This window comes from Symphalangus syndactylus, chromosome 7 (assembly GCF_028878055.3).
Source record: "Symphalangus syndactylus isolate Jambi chromosome 7, NHGRI_mSymSyn1-v2.1_pri, whole genome shotgun sequence".
Lineage (NCBI taxonomy): Eukaryota > Metazoa > Chordata > Mammalia > Primates > Hylobatidae > Symphalangus > Symphalangus syndactylus.
In genome coordinates, this window is record NC_072429.2 from 111,234,817 (window position 1) to 111,257,256 (window position 22,440).

The 22,440-nt window shown below is 33.5% G+C and overlaps 1 protein-coding gene across 3 annotated transcripts in view; it reads right to left on the bottom strand.

Annotated features, from left to right (window-relative positions):
* CSMD3 (CUB and Sushi multiple domains 3) overlaps nt 1-22,440 on the bottom strand; it is a 1,218,611-nt gene that overhangs the window by 288,403 nt on the left and 907,768 nt on the right. For all 3 annotated transcript variants that reach the window (XM_055287089.2, XM_055287087.2, XM_055287086.2), the window contains one exon: nt 6,508-6,699. In XM_055287089.2, the coding sequence (XP_055143064.1) occupies nt 6,508-6,699 (192 nt within the window). The remainder of the gene's footprint in view (nt 1-6,507; nt 6,700-22,440) is intronic.

Consider the following 22,440-nt stretch of genomic DNA (forward strand, 5'->3'; position numbering starts at 1 on the left):
CTCCTACACATAATCAGTACATCAGCATTCTTCTCTCACCTTGGTTTCGAAATTGTAGTTTTCCGAGATAAATATGAGCATTCAGTTATAAGGGAAATGAAATTTTTTTGACCTATAAAACTGGTTTTGTAAGGAATAGAATTTTGATTCTGGCAACATTTCAGCATTTCTGTTCTTTGCATGAGCTGAGATATATAATATCATCACTACGGTTTGGTAATTTTTCCATTGTCTTTTGTCTAGTACTGCCTTCCTCCATGCCCCTCTGCTACTCTTGGCTCAGTACCTGAGTCACTCAGAAAATTGTCTCAGCTTTTACTATATTGAGAATATCTAGTTACTCAGACTTAATATATTCACCACTACTTTCCTGTCGCTTATATGTTTTTGTGGTACATTATAAAATGATTAGACATAAACTGCTTCAATGTTCTGTAGTACTCCATCTCCAAGCTTAAATGCCTCCTGAATATTTCTCTTTACATTCTCAGGGTAGAGGCCCTCCTAATCAAGATATCACCTTCAACCTGGTCACATAATCCCTCTCCCTTATTCAAAACACTTGTTCAATTATTTGTCTCCCTTACTTTTCCTGGATTCCTCCACTTTGTCCACAAAGTCCATATAAAAGTTATGTTTACACTATATTGTAGTCTATTAAGTGCATAATAGCATTGTGTCTAAAAATGTACCTAACATAATTAAAAATACTTTATTGCTAAAAAAATGCTAATGGTCATCTGAGTCTTCAGTGAGTTGTAATCCTTTTGCTAGTGGAGGGTCTTGCCTAGATGTTGATGGCTGCTAACTGATCAGGGTGGTGGTTGTTGAAGTCTGGGGTAGCTGTGGCATTTTATTTATTTTATTTTATTTTATTTATTATTATTTTTTTTTTTTGAGAAGGAGTCTCGCTCTGTTGCCCAGGCTGGAGTGCAGTGGTGAGATCTCGGCTCACTGCAAGCTCCACCTCCCAGGTTCATGCCATTCTCCTGCCTCAGCCTCCCGTGTAGCTGGGACTACAGGCTCCTGCCACCACGCCTGGCTAATTTTGTTGTATTTTTAGTAGAGACAGGGTTTCACCATGTTAGCCAGGATGGTCTCGATCTCCTGACCTTGTGATCTGCCCGTCTTGGCCTCCCAAAGTGCTGGATTACAGGCGTGAGCCACCGCGCCCGGGGTGGCATTTTCATAAAATAAGATAATAAAGAAGTCTGCCATAGTACTGGACTCTTCCTTTCATGAAGGATTTCCGTGTAGCATGTGATGGTATTTGATTGCATTTACCCACAGTAGAACTTCTTGGAGACAATCCTCTCAAATTCTGCCTCTGCTTTTATAAACTAAGTTATGTAATATTTGAAGTTCTTTGTTGTCATTTCAACAATGTTCACAGCATCTTTACCAGAAGTAGATTCCATTTCAACAAATCACTTTCTTTTCCCATCCATAAGAAGCAACTCCTCATTCGTTCAAGTTTTATCATGAGATTGTAGCAATCCTGTCCCATATTCAGGCTCCACTTGTGATTCTAGTTCTCCTGCTATTTCTACCACATCTGCAGTTTCTTCTTCCACTGAAGTCTTAAACACCCCCTCACAGTCATCCTTGAGGGTTGGAATCAACTTCTGCCAAACTCCTGATAATATTGATATTTTTACTACCTCTCATGAATCACAAATGTTCTTAATGGCATCTAAAATGGTAAATTCTTTCCAGAAGGTTTTCAATTTACTTTGCTCAGATGCATCAGATAAATCACTGTCTTTGGCAGCTATAGTATTGCAAAATATATTTCTTAAATAATGCCACTTTAAAAGTCAGAATTACTCCTTGATCCATGGGCTGCAAAATGGATGTTGTGTAATTGGCATAAAAACATTAATCTCTTTGCATATCTCCATTAGAGCTTTTGGGTGAACAGGTACATTTTCAATGAGCAGTGATATTTTGAAAATCTTCTTTTTTCTGAACAGTAGGTCTCAACGATGGGCTTAAAATATTCAGTAAACCATAGTGTAAACAGATATGCTGTTATCCAAGCTTAATTGTTCCATTTATAGATCACAGGTATAATTCTTAACAGGCCTAAGATTTTCAGCGTGGTAAATGAGCACTGGTTTTATTTTAAAGTCACCAGCTGTATTAGCCCCTATAAGAGAGTCAGCCTGTCCTTTGAAGCTTTGAAGCCAGACATTGATTTCTCCTCTCTAGCAATGAAAGTTCTAGATGACACTATTCCAACAGAATGCTGTTTCATCTACATTGAAAACTGTTTTTAATGTAGCCACTTTCATCAGTGATCTTAGCTAGATCTTCTGGATAACTGGCTGCAGCTTCTCCTTCAGTACCTACATATTCACATTCCACTTTAATGTTACAGAGAAAGCTTCTTTCCTTAAACCTTATAAATCAACCTATGTTTGCTACAAAGTTTTCTTCTGCAGCTTTTTCACCTATCTATATCTTTATAGAATTAAAGAGTTAGGGCCTTCCTTTGGATTAGGTTTTGGCTTATGGGAATGTTGTGGCTGGTTTGATCTTCTATTCAGACCACTGATTTGCTTCATATCTGCAACAAAGCTGTTTTGCTTTCTTATCATTCCTGTGTTCACTAGAGTAGAATTTTCAATTTCTGTCAAGAATTTTACTTTTGCATTCAGAACTTGGGTAACTATTTGGTGCAAGAGGCCTACCTATCAGCCTATTTGGGCTTTCAACTGGCCTTCCTCACTAAGCTTAATCATTTCTAGCTTTTAATTTAGAGTGACAGATGTGCAACTCTTCCTTTCACTTGAATGCTCAGAGGCCATTGGTCTAATTTTAATACTGTGTATCAGAGAATAGGTAGGCCCAAGGAAAGAGAGAGACATGGAGGAACAGTCAGTTAGGGGAGCACTCAAAACACACATACTTATTGGTTAAGTTCACTGTCCTACATGGGCATTTGTTTGTGGCATCCCAAAAAAATTACAATAGTAACATAAAAGATCACTGATCACAGATCACAATAACAATAAAATAGTAATGAAAAAGTTTGAAATATTGTGAGAATTACCAAAATATAATACAGGGACATGAAGTGGGCAGATGCCATTGGAAAAAAGTCTTTTAGGATTTGCGTGGCACAGGATTGACAAAAACCTTCAATTTGTAAAATAATGTAATATCTGTGGAGTGCAATAAAGTGAAGAGTAATAAAATGAGGTATGCTTATATGTGTGTATATATGCAAAAAAGACCAGAATGATAGCAAAATGTTCTTTGTGATTTTTTTCCATTTGGATTATGTGTAACTTTGGAGAGGGTAGGGGAGTAATTTTGTTTCAATTGTCCTTATTTTTTAGAAGGAACATTGGTCTTTTTTATAGTTAGAAACGGTATAGAGATGCATACATACATGTATATGTTATACATGTATATTCTTTATCACAAAAGATTTAAGAAAATTTATTACATATAGTAAAGTATCTATTATTTAGATATAAGATCCTCTAAAATGATTTTTATTTTATTACTTAAATTACTGTTTTTCTTCTAGAGACAAGGTCTTACTATGTTGCCCAGTCTCATCTCAAACTCCTGGGCTCAAGCAATCCTCCCATCTTAGCATCCTGAGTAGTTGGGAACACAGGTGTGCATCTATTTAAATTATTTATCAAAGATTTCTCAATATATTTCAATGCTGTGGTTGATTTTGAAAACCTATGAAAGCCAACGAGAAAAGCAGAGACATTATCTGATGTTTGTAAATCCCAAACTCTTAGTGAGTAAAGAATATTATCTTTAAATATAATCAACTTTAAATAGCACTGAGAAATGCATCTCTATTTTTGCCCATCTAACCACAAAGCATTCAAAATATAAGTCAGGGATTCATGAATTAAGTTTTCAGTAATTTGTTCTGAATGCAGTGTTTTCTGAGGCATTTACATGGGCATCAACTATTAATAACTATTTTACAATCTTCCTAATTTGTTTCTCAAATTCAATTTTATTTGTGTCTTCTTTCTTTCTCAAAAGCCCACTCACATTATTGTCTTTCCTATTTACCTTCATATTGAATGCTTCTACTTTCCTGGGGGCAATGTCAAAGTAATTTTCACACTGTCAATTTTGTTGGAATGAATTCTATTAACTCTCTTAAAGATGACATCCTTCTGTTTGGTACTTGCTATAAGACTGACTGTTTCTATATGCAAGCGAGCAAAATGCTTTATGCTCCGGGGTCTGAGACATAGAATTATGGAGTTTCTAAGAAGTTCAGGGTTTAATCTTTGGCATGGTATTTCCAATCATGAAGTTCTTTCTTATCAGTTTTAGAGGTCAAGCTTTCTGCAGCCTTAGCAATTTTTCAGACTTTTTTTTTTAAGGTTATTTTCTTCCCCAGAGAAGCTCTAATTTATATCTTCTCCTCAAGCTATCTTTCCCTACCAAAAATAATACACAGTATCATTATCTATACAAAAACCTCACACAACCTTCTTAACTTAAGTAAGATTTAGTACTCAGCTTTTTTTTTTTTTCTAGAATAGGACTTGCTAGCTAAAGCATATTCTTGTCTAAAAATGGAAATTTATAATAGTAGATCTCAGAACTTTTTCATCTTTTGCATCTTGGATTTTAGTGTTATCTAGAATTTTTGTACAAGCCATTTAATATTTTAGGGTTTTATGTAAAAACAATTGGCATAAGTTAGCCCTTCTGGTAATTCTAATAAGCAACATCCTTTAGCCAAATTTAAGAATCACAATAAAGCAAGAAGTCCTACAGTAAGATTTTGGTGTTTTATAATTTATTCTTTACATAAATATTCTCTTCATGAGATATGTGGTCAAATTCCAATTAATTAGAATAAGAAGTTTTAATTTAGTTGAAAATTTTTTGGTTAATTGAGTAGTAAACAAACTTGAAAATTTTGAAACAAATATGAAATATTATTTCAATCTCTTTCTTTGCAAACATTTCTTAACAGTTTTATCCCCGGATCATATGAGTGCACTTACAGTAAATGTAAATTAATTGATGTTTGTTGATTTAGAATCTTGCAGTGGTACATGAAGAACAATATAGGTGTGAATAGAAATAGTGTAATGGGAGATATAGCTAAATCTGAACTGTTCAAGTGATGCCATTATTTCATGCTTTATAAAAGGGTCTCTAATAAATTTACTTCTTCGTCATTTGTTTTATTTTTTATAGCAGAGATCTAGAATTGTCCGCCTACTGCCCGGCTGGTTTGGGCCTTTGTATGTTGTTTGGTGCATTTAGTGTTTTCTTAAATCCACCTTTATAAAATAGAGAAAATGTGTTATAAAACTTTTTTTTTTTTTTTATTTCACTGGAAAGTAAGTTCATAGGAACAGAGAACTTTTCTGTCTTGTTTTATTGCTAATTTCCTACTGTTTAGAACAGTGCCTGAGACACAGTTAACGACTAATGAATTTGATTTTGTAATTTTGTGTGGGGAGTTACAAGATGGGGTAAAATAAATTCGAATAATTGATTGTTTGAGTTTGTTCACTTCTAACTGAAGAACTAACACTCTTTTCCTATTTCCATGGGACTTTCAAAATAAGTCACTGTGAAGTCTATGAGTTAGGTATAAGTGAACAAAAATAAGATTCTCCCTCTAAAACATGATACATTTGCATGTACCAAATGCTATAAGAAATACAATGATGAACAAGATATGGAATCTTCTCCCAAGGTGCTTACAGTGTAGTAAGAGAGAGTATGTAAATAAATAAAATTTTCAGTAGAGAAAACATAGTTTGTTCAAAATGTGTCATAAATTCAAGATGACACAAAACTAAAGCACCTGAACAGAACAAAAAAGTTTAAGATTAAACTAGTTTAATTATATAGCATATTTTCTAACTATTTTTATTCCAAAAGTGGGACATTCCTCTAAGTCTTTCTCCGACCAAATCATAATTTGTATTTTAATTTTCTAGAGTCTAACTTGGAGATTCAATAACAGAGCACAGAGACAAAAGACAGCTGGAAGTATGATCCAGGCTGCTACAACTTCTTAGATCTTCCAAATAAAAACCAATATTCCTTTGGATTACATGAATTAAATGGAAAGACAAAGCTTGGAAATTCTGACATAGATTCTGACAATATTTTCTTTCTTAAATGAAATAACCATTTTAGAGACAAGATCAATATGACCCATTTTAATATGGAGTCTGAATCCACTCTTTAAGCAATGGATAACTATGGCTACATAGTATATAAAGGGTGATATAATTTTCCAAGAGCTTTGATTCATAACTGTTTTAGACTCTTAGAAGCATTGGAAAAATTAATGAAATCATCAGCCTTTACCCCATGGAAAAATAATAATCATTTTACAATTTTGTACATTCTGGGGAGGTTAATAATCCTCTGAAATCTTAGACTCTCATATCGAATCTATTCTAGAATATGATTCTTAAGAACGATACCAGTTTTTAACCATTGTTTTATGTTTATATAAAATTTTAATTGTTCTTTAATTCATACCTATACAGACTGGTGGGCTGGGCTGCCAGAAGTACCGATTTTCTACCTGAATGCAGGTTATTCTTTCCTCTCCTTGAAGTTCGTATCCTGGGTCACATTGAAAAACAACAGTGTCCCCAGGTTCTCTTCCATCCCCATTTCGAGTCCCATTCATGGGGACCCCTGGGTCACGACACGCAGTGGCAACAGAACCTATCAAAAGACAGAGACAAAATTTTAGTTTTGATAACTACCAAAATCAATTTCATATATCCATGTGTTTTAGAAAATTAATTTTTAAAATTTTGGGGTCAATTTCTAAATGCCATACAATAAACACTTTCTCTATATTTTAAATAACTTAAGTGCTAACTTATTTGAAAAAGTAGCATAGTATTTTAGTTACCAAATACTAGATTTACTCAACATTATTAAATGTATTGTGAAAGACACTGAAGAGTACGAAAAGAAAGCTTCATACTGGGAAAATATATTTGTTATGAACATATCCACAGAGGACTTGTAGCTAGAATACATAAAGAACTCTCAAAACTCAAAAAAAAGGAAGAAAATTAGCAATCAATCCAGTTACAAAATGAGCAAAGACATTTTAATGAAAACGATATCAGAAAACACATGAAAAGATGTTGAACATCACTAACTGAGAAATGCAAATTAAAACCACAATGAGATATTACTACATACATTTCAAATTGGCTCAATTTTTTAAAAAACATGATAACGATAAATGCTGGCAAGATTATGGAGAAAACTGGATCATTCATGCATTGCTGGTGGGAATGTAAAGTGGTAAAACCACTCTGGAAAGGATTACGGCACTTTCTTACGAAACTAACCATTCACTTACTATATACCACAGCAATTGCACTCTTGAACATTTATCCAAAAGAAAATAAAACTTATATTCACATGAAAGCCTGAACACAGATATTTATAACAACTTTATCCATAATTGCTAATAACTAGGAACAACCCAAATGTCATTCAACAGGTAAATGGTTAAACGATGGTAAATCCACACAATGGAATATTACTCAGTAATAAAAAAGAATGATTCATATATATGACTTGGATGAATTTCAAGGAAATTGTGCTAAGTGAAAACAATACAATATCAAAATATTATATACTGTTTAATTTTTTATATAACATTCTTGAAGTGGCAACATTTTAAAATTGAGGCAAGGCATAGTGGCTTACACCTGTAATCCCAGCACTTTGGGACATCGAGGCAAGAGGATTTCTAAATCCCAGGAGTTTGAGACCAACCTGGGCAACTAAGTGAGACTCTGTCTCTACAAAAAATTTAAAAAAAAAATTAGCCCAGCATGGTGGTGCATGCCTGCAGTCCCAGCTACTTGAAAGGCTGAGGTGAGAGGACAGCTTGAGCCTAGGAGGTCAAGGCTACAGTGAGCCATGACTGTCCGTCTGCACTAAATTTATAAGTGAATTTGTTTTGTAATATCCATCAGTGTTTCTCAGCAGAGCACTAGACAGAGCGTCATGCATCAAAGAATCTGAGGAATTATAGTCTTCCACTATGGATAGTGATCTTTTATAAAAAATGGTGTGTGTGTGTGTGTGTGTGTGTGAAACTTAATTTTTCTTGATTTGCTCTGGAATGGTTTCTACCCAAACTAAAATTGATCTATTGTATTAGTCTGTTTTCACACTGCTATAAATAAGTACCTGGGACTGGGTAATTTATGAAGAAAAGAGGTTTAATTGACTCACAGTTCTGTAGGCTTAGTAGGAAGCATGGCTAGGAGGCCTCAGGAAACTTACAATCATGGCAGAAGGCAAAGGGGAGGCAACTACATCTTACCATGGCAGAGGAGGAGAGAGAGAGTGAAGGGGAAAGTGCCACACACTTTCAAATAACCAGATCTCATGAGAACACACTTACTATCAAGAGAAGAGCAAGGGAGAAGTCAGCTCCCATGATTCAATTACCTCCCACCAAGCCCCTCCACTGACAAGTGAGGATTACAATTAGAGATGAGATTTGGGTGGTGACACAGAGCCAAACCATATCACCTATGGACTGGTTTTATAAGTGGAGAGTGATGTTCGACACACAAGGTTTACATTTAGGATGTTTTTATTAGAAAGAAGTGACATAAATGTGAAAAGTGCTATAGCTTTCAAATTGAATAACAGGAATAATATAAAAGATTATGAAAAATACTTCAATTTTGTTTGAGATTTCCAGTGTACTGGACACAGGAAGCTTTCAGCTTAAGATGTACATTCTCAAAAATAAAAATATTTGTGTAACAATGTTAGAAAAACATATTGAAATGAAAGAAGTCAGTATCATCATATTTTAGCTGAGTATGACAGGAAAAAAAGCTGAGTATGATGGGAAAAAAGTGTTTTTACAGTACTATCAGATTTACTGGGCTGAAAGATTTAAAGTGGGACGTAGTAGCTAAAATAAGATTTTGATATGACAGCTAATATACAATATGTGAGAATACACATTTGCCTTTGGGCATAGTTGACTTGGAGGAGAGGGGATAAATCCTTCAAGTTCCTTTTTCTTTCAATTAATACACAAATTAGGAGTAAGATTTTAAAGAACAAGAAAGGATGGGGTTTAAGGAAAGACCAAATAAAGTTTTTTCCTCTTGGAATTACTTGAGTTCTGAAAGCAGTTAGTTAAATACACACAGGAACAATTACTTGGTGTAAATGCTACTTTTTTTTTTTTTTTTCTAATTCAAAGTTTGATTTTCTTGCTCTTTATACTCTGTGTTGTAGGTAGACAAAATTACAATAATTTTAGCATCAATCATTCTCCATCTGTATTAAATAGAAACTGTAGCCAGTGAAAGAAATAACAATTTAAGGAGCTATGCTATATTTCCTTTCAAATTAGAAGTCAGGTAATCTCACATAATTAAAATGATTTAAAAAGCAATTATATAATATTAAAGTAACTTCATTGATCATACATTTTTAAATAGATTAATAATTTGTATTTTATATGTACTTCTCATTTTTTGAATCATACAATTCTCAAAATACATAATCCTTATTTGTATTTTCTTTTTGTTATTGTTGTTATACAAATTTTTAAGTAGAAATTTGATCATCTTTATCCCCTCCTGTTCTGGAACAATATATAGAATATTTCGGTAGAATGAGGACTCACTTGGCAATTAAGTATTTTCATTTATCAACTATTTTAAATACGTAAAAATTTAAAAGTATATGTCAGAAAATAGTATACTGACTGCCACTGTATTAACCGTGGGTAATTCACTCATTTTCTAAATGTCTTTATTTCAAATTGCTTCAAATTTATTTGGTGAAATGAATATCCATATCTTTATTAGATTTTAAGTCTGCCACTCATTCCTCCTTTTCCCTAACATAAATATGCAAAGTAAGCAGAAATTCCAACAAAGATAAAGGGTCTTAACAACCTTGTTGTCTCACCTGTAGTAATATCATAAAAGGAACATTCTTGAAAGTGAATAATAGGCTTATATGTTATAACATCCAAATATAATTCGTGTTTGACCTGTAAAATCCCATGAAACTGTCAATAAAAGATTAGTTCCCTTTCTTGTTTTCTTCACCTCAAAAGGGCTGGCCAATTTCATTTTGGCTAGTCTAGGAATTATCCAGTGACTAGTCTGTTACACAGATGTAGACTGTACTACTTAAATTAGCTTAACACTCATTAGAAATAATAATAGTCACACAGAAAAAATATATAAATAGAAGCATATGTGAATAGCTAATAATGCTAATATGTAATACTTATTGAGCACTTTCTACATTTAAAACACCATGCTATGAGCTACCTCTCGATTCACAGGAAGTCTGAGTACTATTATTATCCATATTTTTCCATTGAGAAAATTGAGGCTTAAAAAGGCTAAGGTGCTTTCCCAACATCGTACAATTACTTAGGGACAGTAAAAGTACAAATGTAGGTATAAGACCATATCCAAGGGACATTTTTGAAATAAAAGTGATAAAGCCTTTATAATAAAATGTGCTTAAGTGTTGAATAGAGCATAAAACTCATGATATGATTATTTAAATGGAAGTCTCTGAAACATGCTATTAATCTTTGTGTCATTTTAAAATCAGACAAGCAGTTATTCACCTATTATTTTCACTAAAGTAGTCCAAACACCTACAATTTTATAACATCTTAAATGTATTAATTACTTTAAAAATACTTACACTTATATCAACATTAAAGCCTTATTAAATAGGGTTCTATTGTTATATATCAAATTGAATAAAGACCAGCTAAGAAAGAGAAACTTAAAAAGAGGCAATTAATTTAGAATAGAGACTAATAAATACAATAATGATAATAGCAATGATTACTGTCTCTACTTAGAGCATATAGCTTGCAAAGCACTTGACTAGCAGCTCAGTTTACACTCTTAAGCTAAAACACAGAATCCTTACAAAGTGGTATTTTCATCCCCATTTTTAAATGGGTAAAATGAGATCTTAAGATCTCAGAGATCTTAACTGCATGTTCTTAGCAGAGCTGGAATTTGAACTCAACCAGCAGGGTTCTTAACCACTACAGTGTGTTGCCTCAGCACAAACCTATCGCATTACCAGAAACAACATAAAGCCATATCCTACTAGTGGAACTCTGACAGCTGTCTATTGATGAAAGAATTGACCAAAAAGAATTAGACCAATTTGAAATGGAAAGGCAAGAAATACTGAACTATTTGTATCCCTTTATTACACATAAAAATCTGTTGCTGCCTACATTTTTACTATAATGGAAAGCAGAAAAGAAAGAGGCAAGGTTATATTTGTGGTTATTAAAAATAATAGAAATAAAATTTATTCATATACATATGCAAGTTTAGCCATATATATGCCAAATATATGCCAAATAACATTTTAAAGTAACTACAATATGAAGAACATTTCCACTCCAACTGCTTTTTCACTGTTTCTCCTTCTCATCCCTTATTTTGTTTTATTTCTTTCTTTATAATTTTTTGAGAGGGTAAAGCAATAGATAGAAGCACTCTCTTCTTAACACCATCAAATCGATCACCTCACTGGTATTTACATCCATATTTTGTTTCTTTGTCTTTTAAAATGGAGAAGTTGGCCTTGTTCTATAAAAAGCCAACCCTAGTTCTTGTGTTGCTAGTATTAAACACTGTTAAGGACTTATTCCTAAATGTTCTTCATCTCCTCTGCATCACTGGCACATTGGCTCATTCTCAGTCGCATGTACAGTACTATGCTGCATCATTCTCAACAGCATGTAATTGTGGCTTCTATCTTCCATTTTAAATAAACAAAGAAAACTTCATAATATCCCCATCCTCTTTCAGCTGCTTTCCCATTTCTCTGCTTTCTTTAATAGAAAATCTATTAAATATATCTCCTGAGAGAAATTTCTATACAATTGTCTCCAGTTTTATTGTCAGTCTTTCCTCTATTCCACTGCTTTAAACCCAGGCTGCCAAATCCAGTGGTAACTTTTATGCTTTCTTTCAAAAACCTTTCAGCAACATTTATTAGAGCTGACTATTCCTTCCTTCTTCAAGCGCTGTTTTTTATTTTGTTGTTTTGTTTTTTGGCCTCCAATTCATCAGCCTAGTCTGGTTTTCTTTCTGGCTTATTTGCTGCTCTCTTTTGGAATCTTTTGCTTTTGTTACTTGTTAACCTGATGACTGAGGGCTGGAGTACCTTAGGAATTAGTCCTTAATGCTCTTGTCCCTTCTTTCCACAATTTCTCACTAAATAACTTCATAAGTTTAAAAATTATTTTTAGCTTGATGCTCGTGAAATTTATATATCCAGCCTTAACTTTTTTCTGAGCTCTTAACCATTCTCTTCAAGTGTCTATTTAACTTCTGTACTTAGGTATCTGGTAGGTTCCTCAACTTACTATGTCCAAAATATTGCAAAATTATAAAAACTTTTAATCTTCTGATTTAGAAACTAAAAATGTACAAAATAAGTATAAAATTTCACCTATGTAATTTTTTCCTAGACAATTGATGTCATTGCAAATGTACTTCTAATTTATTATAATAACCAGATAAAAATATGTTTTAGAAATTGTTCAAAATAGAAGGTAAAAATCATTGACATAAGAAATAGAGTGAACATTAGCAAACATATAAAATCTTCTAATTTTTACACTATTTTTTATGCCAATGATTTTACTTTGTATGGTACCATTTATTTCTAATAAAATGAGTTTTTCTACCTGGTTGTTACAATAAATTAGAAATACATTTGCTATGACAAATTTTTACTTTCAAAATAGAACTGTTTCTATTCCACTAAAAACAAATAACTGTACCCATGGCTAAAATTCTCATTACCCTGAATGTGAAAAAAAGATAGACATGTAAAAGTAATGCAATTTTCTAACTGCTTATACGTAGTAGAAACAATTTTTCAAGATATGTTGTTTTATTCTAATTATATATAAGAAATCTCTTTGAATTCATTGTGAAAGAATGTATGCTTATCTGAGAAAGCATATATTTCTTAGAAATTGTTTTTACAATACCATCAGTCTTCTTCACTGATCTAAATCCACTGAAAGAGTTCATAGCATTTGTCATTAAGTAACATGTCCTTATCAAATCTAGCTTTGCTATGCGCTAGGAAGAAATAAATTGTCCATCAGTACAAGAATTTGAAGAGAACTTCTTACTATAGTTAAAAACAAATGAATGAATGAATGAATAAATGAATGAACGAAACTGTCATTTGTCATTTCGGTGTATGCTGAAGGTTTATTTATAATATGACATTATTTTGGAGCCAGGAGATGTTTATTTCAAGTGTGCCATAACAATATTTACATTACATTTTAATTGCTTTAATCTGTTATGAATAACCTAGGGTTTGTTTAGAAAAAAAACCAGATGGCACTAACTACTACAAAATATAACTGAGTTCTCATTATTGCTACTGTAAATATACTTCTCACTTATTTTATCTTTGCTTCCATCTAATTGGGAGTATAATTTCACTGGAAATATGCACTTCACTTAATATAGATTTCACAAGCCTAGCTGGTGCATAATGTAGTTTTCAACTGAAATATAGGTGATTACTTGAAGTCAGAGATAAGTTGAATTACCATTGTGGTGACAAGAGCAAAAGAAAACACTCCAGTTTTCTTACTGCTTTGCTTGGTATAACAAAGAATAAATACACTGAAATCACTCTTAAGTTCTTATGTGTCCCTTCTGTTCAGAAAATCGACTTTTTGGTATAAACTTGTTTATTTCACAACCTTTCAAAGAAGAAAAATCTTGGATTTCATACAGTTGGATGAGTAATGATATCAGAAGCAGGAGACTTAGACTTAGTGTACCGTATTAAGAAAAGATATTAATCCCTTGTATTAGTTCCCTGAATCTTTCCTGCCTCATCTGTAAAACTGGCCTAGGAATATTTCATCTGTTTTATTTAGAATCAGACAAAATATTAAATTTTTATTCTAACAATTATATTCATAATTCTATGAAAATTCTGAAATGAAAAAACACAAGTAGATTTTAATATACACTGCATAGGTTTTCTAAGCAATAATTTTATATTTTTTGCCATGTTTCAGGAGACTTAGCAAAGTCATGGCCCAAATTTGGTATTCACAATTTCTTACATCCCTCTCTTTCATCTTTATTGCCTTATATTTTTGTATTGGCTAAAAAATGACACTGTATTCTCCACTTCACTATCTGTGAGAAAATCAAGATGGGTAATGGGAATACTTAACCTGTGAGAAAAATCTCATCAGAGTCAAGTCAATCAGAAAATATTTGAAATGCAGATGGTAACCTAGAGGTGGATTTCACCCTGGAGAATTTTGCCCTTGATTGAGCCCTTGCTTTGTACATGATCCATCAATTTTATAAAGAATGTTCAACATCATTATTAGGCCCACACTCTGCCAGCTATTCAGAAATGTGGCTATCTTTAGAATTTCATTATGTTACTAAGGATACATCTAATGATATGGCAAGTCAGGTTAAAGTTGATGGCAGCATGACAGACACACTCCCATCAACCTAGGAGAGAAACAAAGCTGCTTAATGCATGGTATGGAAAAGAAACCTCAAAGCCAGTGTTGTAATATACTTCCAGGTATATAGAAATCTCTTTTTTAAAAATGCATATGCATTTATTATACCAAATAATTATTGAGCCAGGTATTATGCTTGATGTTGGAGATATTAACAGAAAGAATACAGCCCTGCTTTCATGGATTCTTATGCTCCAGTATGCCTACAAAAGTTGTTGGCATTGTATCATATCATATCATATACAATCAATGATATAATTCTTGTGGAATCAAAGGCCTGTTAGGTTGAAGACTATCAAAAGGATCTGTACAAGAAACTCATTTTACATCCAAAGATTACAGAAAAGTATATGAGTCGATTTGAAATAGAATTCTAGTATATGAGGATGACCAGTATTAGTAAGTAAAAAAAAAAAAAAAAAAGAAAGAAAAATTATGTAAACATGGTTTCACATTACTTCTGACTGACAGTATACAGTATTTGTGTGTTTTTAGTTTTACATTATTAGAAGATTTACCCATTCACTCAGATTCATTAAATATTTACTAAGTACCAAGTACCAGGTGCCGTGCCAAGTTGTGGGGACACAAATATCAACAGGATGACATCCTTACCCTTCAAGGAACACAGGCTAAGAGGAACAGTAGATGTGAACATAGTTTTAAAATAATAACTTGTGTATCAAAATCTGATGACTTTGTCATTGAAACTGAAAAAATTGTTAAGCATGAAACAAGAAGCTAAAAGTAAATAAAATTATATAATTAATATATGTATTAACATAATTGATATTATATTGACACGTCTCACAATAGTTATACAAAAACTATTTTAAAAATAAAATAATTTCTAAAAAATTAAAATGACATATCTGTGTATAAAAAGCATCTTCTTTATATGAATTATCTGAATATTAAAATAACATGCAAAATAATCATTTGTGTTACACATGTTCATTCTTTAACTGGTATCTTAGCCACATTTAATGCCCTTTTTACTATTTTTTCTAAAGAATGTGTTTTTTCAACATATTCTTATTTTTATTAGTATTGCTAGAAACATTTTTATATATTTTAAACTGTCGGTAGCTCAACTGATGTCTTCACAAGCCATACTATTTTTAATTGAGAAAATTTTCTCTTTATAAGTATTAAGCTACCTGGTAAGCTCAGGTTTAATTCTTTGAAATGAAGAAAAATTTCAATTTTATTTTTATTTTCATTAAGCAGTACGTAAACATTTCAGCTCAAATATTTTCACATGTACTGAATTTTAACTTCTTTTCAGAATACATTTTTGACACACTTTTATAATATGAAACTTGTCAAACAGGTTTTCTTAAATTATAATTTTTTGAAATATTGATCTACAAGCCATATAATTATATACAAAATAAATTTTATATATAAAATTTTATTTATATATAATTTATATTAAATATACATTTTCTTAACTTTTTTCTATCCAAGAATAAAGTAGAAGTTTAATCCAATTAAAAATAACTATCAAAAGGCCAGGCGCAGTGGCTCACGCCTGTAATCCCAGCACTTTGGTGGACCGAGGCGGGCGGATCACGAGGTCAGGAAATCCAGACCATCCTGGCTAACATGGTGAAACCCCGTCTCTACTAAAAATACAAAAAAATTAGCCGGGCGTGGTGGCGGGTGCCTGTAGTCCCAGCTACTTGTGAGGCTGAGGCAGGAGAATGGCGTGAACCCGGGAGGTGGAGCGTGCAGGGAGCCGAGATCTCGCCACTGCACCCCAGCCTGGGTGACAGAGTGAGACTCCGTCCTCCCAAAAAAAAAAAAAACAAAAAAAAAAAAAACAAAAAAACTATATATATATGTATATATATTATATATACCCTTTATATATATATATATATATTTATATATATATATAAAGACCCTTTAACAAGTCAAGGCATACTAAAATACTAAAGTTTCAAATTTTAATATTGTACAGTGTTTGAACTTTCATTCTTTTAAAGAAATCACACTTAAATGTCTTCCTGTTTATTGTTTTCAATAATTGCTATTTACTTAAAATTGTAAAAACTGAAGATTTTTAGCACTCTACTAACTGAATATTTTAAGATTTTCAGTGGATTTTCCTGAATAGCTATCAAAATCTAAAGGTTTTATTTTCAAAATCATTCAGTATCATAGTAGGGCATTTTGGTTTATTTGCAAAATAGTACTTCAAAAACCCAAACCTTTCTAGGACTTATTGACAATGATCAGGAAAAAGAGAACATGGTACTGGCATACTATGTTCTTTTATTTAGTTTTTGAATCAGCTTCACTTTGTCTCTCTCTCTCTCTCTCTCTCACAACCACATCCACAAACACACACCACTTAGTTCAATTATTTCAACTGCATATAAAAATATTTGTATATTTTAACAACAGTTTTATCGTGATGGGTAAATATTACAATTTTATTGGTTGCAATTATGAATTCTGTGTACACAACAACCAATTCCTAGTACATTTCTGTTTTTTAATTTTATAAGAGCTTTGTTTTTATTATGAGATTATGTACCACCAAAATTTACATTTGTATTTTATCACAAAATAAATAATTTTTATCTTTAATATTAAATTTTAATTTGTGGCCTTTGCTCACTTTTAAATATTTAAAGATAATCTTTTTGCTTAAAGTTTTTTTAAAAGAGTTGTGATGTTTATAACATATGTAAAAGTAAGATAAATGAAAACATGCCCCAAAGAACTGAAGGAGGAAATGGAAATACACTATTAGAAGGTTCTTACATTATATGTGAGGTGGTATAATATTATTTAATGATGGATTTGTCTATTTGACATAATGACAGGTTTTCTTTCATAAGCCAAAGATACACGTTACAAGTGTTAGAGCAAATGCTTTCCTTTCCTCCCAAAAGAGGTATAGCTAATAAGCTAATAGAAGAGAAAAAAATGATGGTAAGAAAAAAGTGACAATTAACAGGTGGATTCAATAAAAAAATAGCAATATGGTAGACAAACTTTAATCAAGTGAATAATTATATTAAACATAAGTAGTCTAATGGTTAAAAGACTCCAACTAAGGGAGAGAGATTTTCAAACAATAAAAAATCAAGATGCAACCATAAGCTATTTACTAGTAGTCTACTTTAAATATAAAGACACTGATAACTTAAAAGTAAAAAGATGTTAAAAGGCATAACATGACACATTAATCATATGATATATATATATAGACAAAGGAAAATTACCAGAGAAAAAGAGAGAGATTTCATATCAATAAAAGGGTCAAAAAAGGGTCAAAAAAAATCCATAGCATCCAAAATGTATGCAGCTCATAACATATCTTCAAAATGCATGAGGCAAAAAATAAAAGTAAAAGATAAAAAGAATAAATAGACAAATGTGAAACAGCAGTGGGGCATTTTAACACTTTTCTTGAGTAGTTGATAAAATAAGTGAACAGGAAGTAATGATATTGAATAATTAACACTATCAACAAAATTGATATTTATAAAACTCTTCAAAAACAATGGTAATACACTTTTTTTTAGGTAGGTATACATGGTATTTTTTTAAAAAAACATGCTAGGCTATGGTTTTCTCAGTAGAACAAGTCTCAGTAAATTTAAAACTAATAAAACATTAATTTTTAACTGAATGTATAATATATGTTTATCTTTAACACAATCAACTTTCGAATACTTTATTTTGACTTTATGAAATGAATACAAAAATAAAACTTGCATTGGAATTTAAGTATTTGAGGCAATCAATGTTACTGATTCTCTATTTGAAGCAATTGATGTGACTCATATAAAAATAGATTTTTTCAACTATTTGTGAAGTTCTGCTAAGAGAGCTGGCATATTAACACTCTTCATACATTCTCAGAAGACAATTTAGAATACAAAGTGATGAAATTAGTATAGTATTCATTTGACCTAAATACAAAGTCCTGCTTTTTAATACATAGTTGTGTCTTCTGGTTTTCACATCATCAGTGATAACACTATGGTCCTCATGTATGTTAACATACACTGTATGCAAGTTGCAAGTTCCTCACTACTTTTTTAAAAAATTTTAATTGAGCTTTTTTATAATTAGTGTGCAGACATTATTAGCAGTTTATACATAATCCTTAATATAAGTACTAAAAATCTAAAAATCATGCAGCCAATCCAAACATCTATTCTAATGATTTATCATCTTTAAGTTTGTAGGCAATTTATTCATTAAAAAAATGCCAAGTAAGAATATCTTAAAATAACTAGTTATACACTCTTAGGTCTAAAGTCCCAACATATACCAGGATTTAAACACAGTAAACCAGGATTCAAACGCAGAAAATTCTCAATCAAAATATCCCATTCTTCATAACATGCTAGCAAGTAATTAGGAAACAAAAACCTGTTACTAACAAAGATGTCGTGATGCCAGTGATAAACTGAATACCAAGGAGCACTTTAATTTAGGAAATAATTCCAATAAAAGGAACATGACAAGTGACATCAGCACAATGGCAAAGCAGAAAGTCCTGTACACTCCACCCCCAAAAAACACAAATTGAGGAACAAATCATCGACAAATCCAGAAACTAAGTGAAAGGCTCCTGCAGCCCAGGTGAATGTGAAACCAGACTGACCAAAACTAGTAGAGAGATCCAGAACACCCTCTTGCCAGAATCCCCACCACTGGCACAGTGCCATATAATCAGGAAGAGATTCACCCTTAGCTCCCAGCTTCTCCCAGGGGAGAAAAGGCCTTGGTTTGCACATGTAGCACCCCAACCATTCCAAGAGGACTCCACAAAGGTCTGGCTTCTGTCTTGCCAGTCTTGGATCTCTGATGGGACCAGCACAGTATACCAGCTGGGGAAAACAGAGATGGAAGCTAGGGGCAATTGATGCCCCTAGCTTCAAGCTTCCCTGCTGCTCAGATGTCCCAAGTCTTCTTTGCTGCTCAGCATAACATGAGCAACAACAGCAACCACAAAATCAAACAAACAAAATCAGCTCTCAGCTTCTCTCTGAGAAGAAAAAGAGTTGATCTAAGCATCCAATGCCCCAACTTTGCCGGGACTGCCCAAAGAACTGGCAACTATTTGCCAGTCTTAGAACTCTAACTGGTCTGTCACAAAAAAGGGATAATGGAAATGGTGGTTCAGACTGGTGGATGTCATAGTTTCCCCCAGTGGGTCAGCACACAGCAATTACACAAAACGCACAGCTAATGGGGTACAGTGGCTCACACCTATAATCCCAGCACTTTAAATATTTGAAAGGCCGAGTTCAGGAGTTTGAGACCAGCCTGAACATCATGGCAAAACCACATCCCTACAAAAAATACAAAAATTAGCCAGCAGAGTGGTGCATGTCTATAGTCTCAGCTACTCAGAAGGCTGAGGCAGAAGGATCAGTTTGAGCCTGGGAGGTTGAGACTGCCGTAAGCTGTAAGCACGCTGCTGCACTCCAGCCTGCATGACAGAGCAAGACTCTGCCTCAAAAAAACAAACCAACAAAAATCCAGCTGTCTGTTTCTCCTTGCAAAAGGAAAGAGTTGTTGGTAGAGACCCTAGAATCTCTGGCCAGGCTGGTTGATGGTGGTTTTCTGTTGTACAAGCAGAGTCTGGTCAGACGGGATGCAGTGTGTATAATTGGATAATACACATACACCAATGCAGAACATCAAGGAAAATTAAGAATCAGAAAAGAATAATTCAAACAAAGGAATAAGATAAATCTCCAGAGAGCAACGTTAATAAAATGAGGTTATACAATTTATCTGACAGACAAATCAAAATAACTATCATAAAGATGCTCAACTATCATAAACAAAGCTCAAGAGAATCATGCATGAACAAAATGAGAATTCCAACAAACAGAAAATATAATAAAGTACCAAACAGAAATATGGGGCTGAAGAACACAATAACTAAAGTGAAAAATAACTAGCGAGGTTCAGCAGCAGACTAGATCAAGCTAATAAAAGGACCAGCAACTCAAGGACACATCATTAAAAATAATTCAGTCCAAAGAGCAAAAAGAATAAAATAATGAAAAAAGTGAAGAAACTTTAAGGCTCACAATTTAGGGACCAATATTTACATTATGAGAGTGTCAGAAGGAGAAGAGAAAAAAAAAGACAAGACAGTTTACTCAAATAAATAATAGCTAAAATTTTCCCAAACCTGGAGAATGAAATGAACATCCAGACCCAAGAAGTCCAAAGAACACCAAATAAGAGTAACTTAAATAAATCCATACTGAGACACATTACAAGCAAATTGTCAATAGTCATTAAAGACAAAGAAAACATTTTGAAAGCAGAAAGAGAAGAACAACTTGCCACATATAAGGGAAGCTCCATAAGAGTAGCTATTTCAGCAGAAACTTTGCAGACCATAAAGGAGAGTGATGGTATATTTAAAATGTGGAAAGAAAAAATAGCCTGCCACCATACATGGCCAAACTGTCTTTCAAAAATGAAGGACAGAAAAAGACTCCCATACAAAAGCTGAAGGAGCTCATACCATTAGACTTACCTTAGAAGAAATGCCAAGAAAGTTCTTCAATTTGAAATGAAAGGATTCTACACAGCAAACATACAACACAAGAATATATAAAACTCAGTTGGGACTTTGCATTAGAAGTCCGTGTTGATCCTACCACAATGGAATACAGCATTGGACAGAATTCCAAAGCCCTTGACTCTGGGCCAGTACCCACAGAGGGAATACTTATTCTTACACCAGGCAAGACAGAAATCTGTAGCCACAGCTACAGCAGAAGGGCTTAAGCCCTAGCTGACTGAAATGGTCTTGGGCCTCAAATAAATTTCAGTGGCGGCAATTCTGCAGTGACCATGGTCTTTGGGTGAGCCCCAGTGCTGCATTGACCTGGAAGGCTGTGGGCTTATGGTGCAACCCAGTGTGACACCAGCTGCGGGGGCCACAGAAGCACCTATGTCACCCCTCCTCTAACACAGTCACCCCTCCTCTAGCACGGTGCAGAGACAAAGAGAGAGACATCTTCCACTTGAGGGAAGGAGAGGGAAGAGTACTGGGGACTTTGCCTTGGAAACTAGTACAGTGCCACCACAGCACAACACAGCATGGGGCAGATCCCCAAAGCCCCTGATTTCAGGCCACTGCTCCCATCATTTCTTCTAGATCCACCCCATGCCAGAAGGAAATCTGCTACCCTGGCAGGATAGAACAAACCAAATCCAAGCTGGCTTCACTACCAGCTGCTTAAAGTGGCCTTGAGGCTATCAATAAACATCAGCAGCAGTCAGGCCATGATTATGGGCATTGGGTGAGCCTCAGTGCTGTGCTGGTCTGGAAGATTGCAGGCTTTGGGTGCCAGTTACAACAGCCACAGGAATGGCCACATAACCCCTTCCCAAACTCCAGGCAGCTGAGTATGAAGAGAATCCTGTTTGAGGTAATGAGAGGAAGGTGAGTGAAGGATCATCCTGGCAACCCAAGAAATTTTCCATGATCTCCCAAAAGTTTATCAGAAATAAGTACATAGAAGTCCACAAGATGGTTGGAGTGTAATTGGACTTAGAATACTCTCTAGTACTAAAACAGCTGTAGTGACTACAAGCTTGGGGAACTCAATAATAAATCCTATTTGAATTTTTGAAATGTTCTCTGAAGAAGGATGGGTACTAACAAGGCCAGATTGTGAAAACTGGAATAAATAACTAACTCTGTAATGCTCAGACATTGACTGACACATGTCCACAAGCCTCAAGAACATTCAAGAAAATATGATCTAACCAAACAGACTAACTAAGGCACCAGTGATTAACCTTGGAGTGGCCAAGATATGCAACCTTTTGGTGAATTCAAAATAGCTAATTTGAGGAAGCTCAGTGAA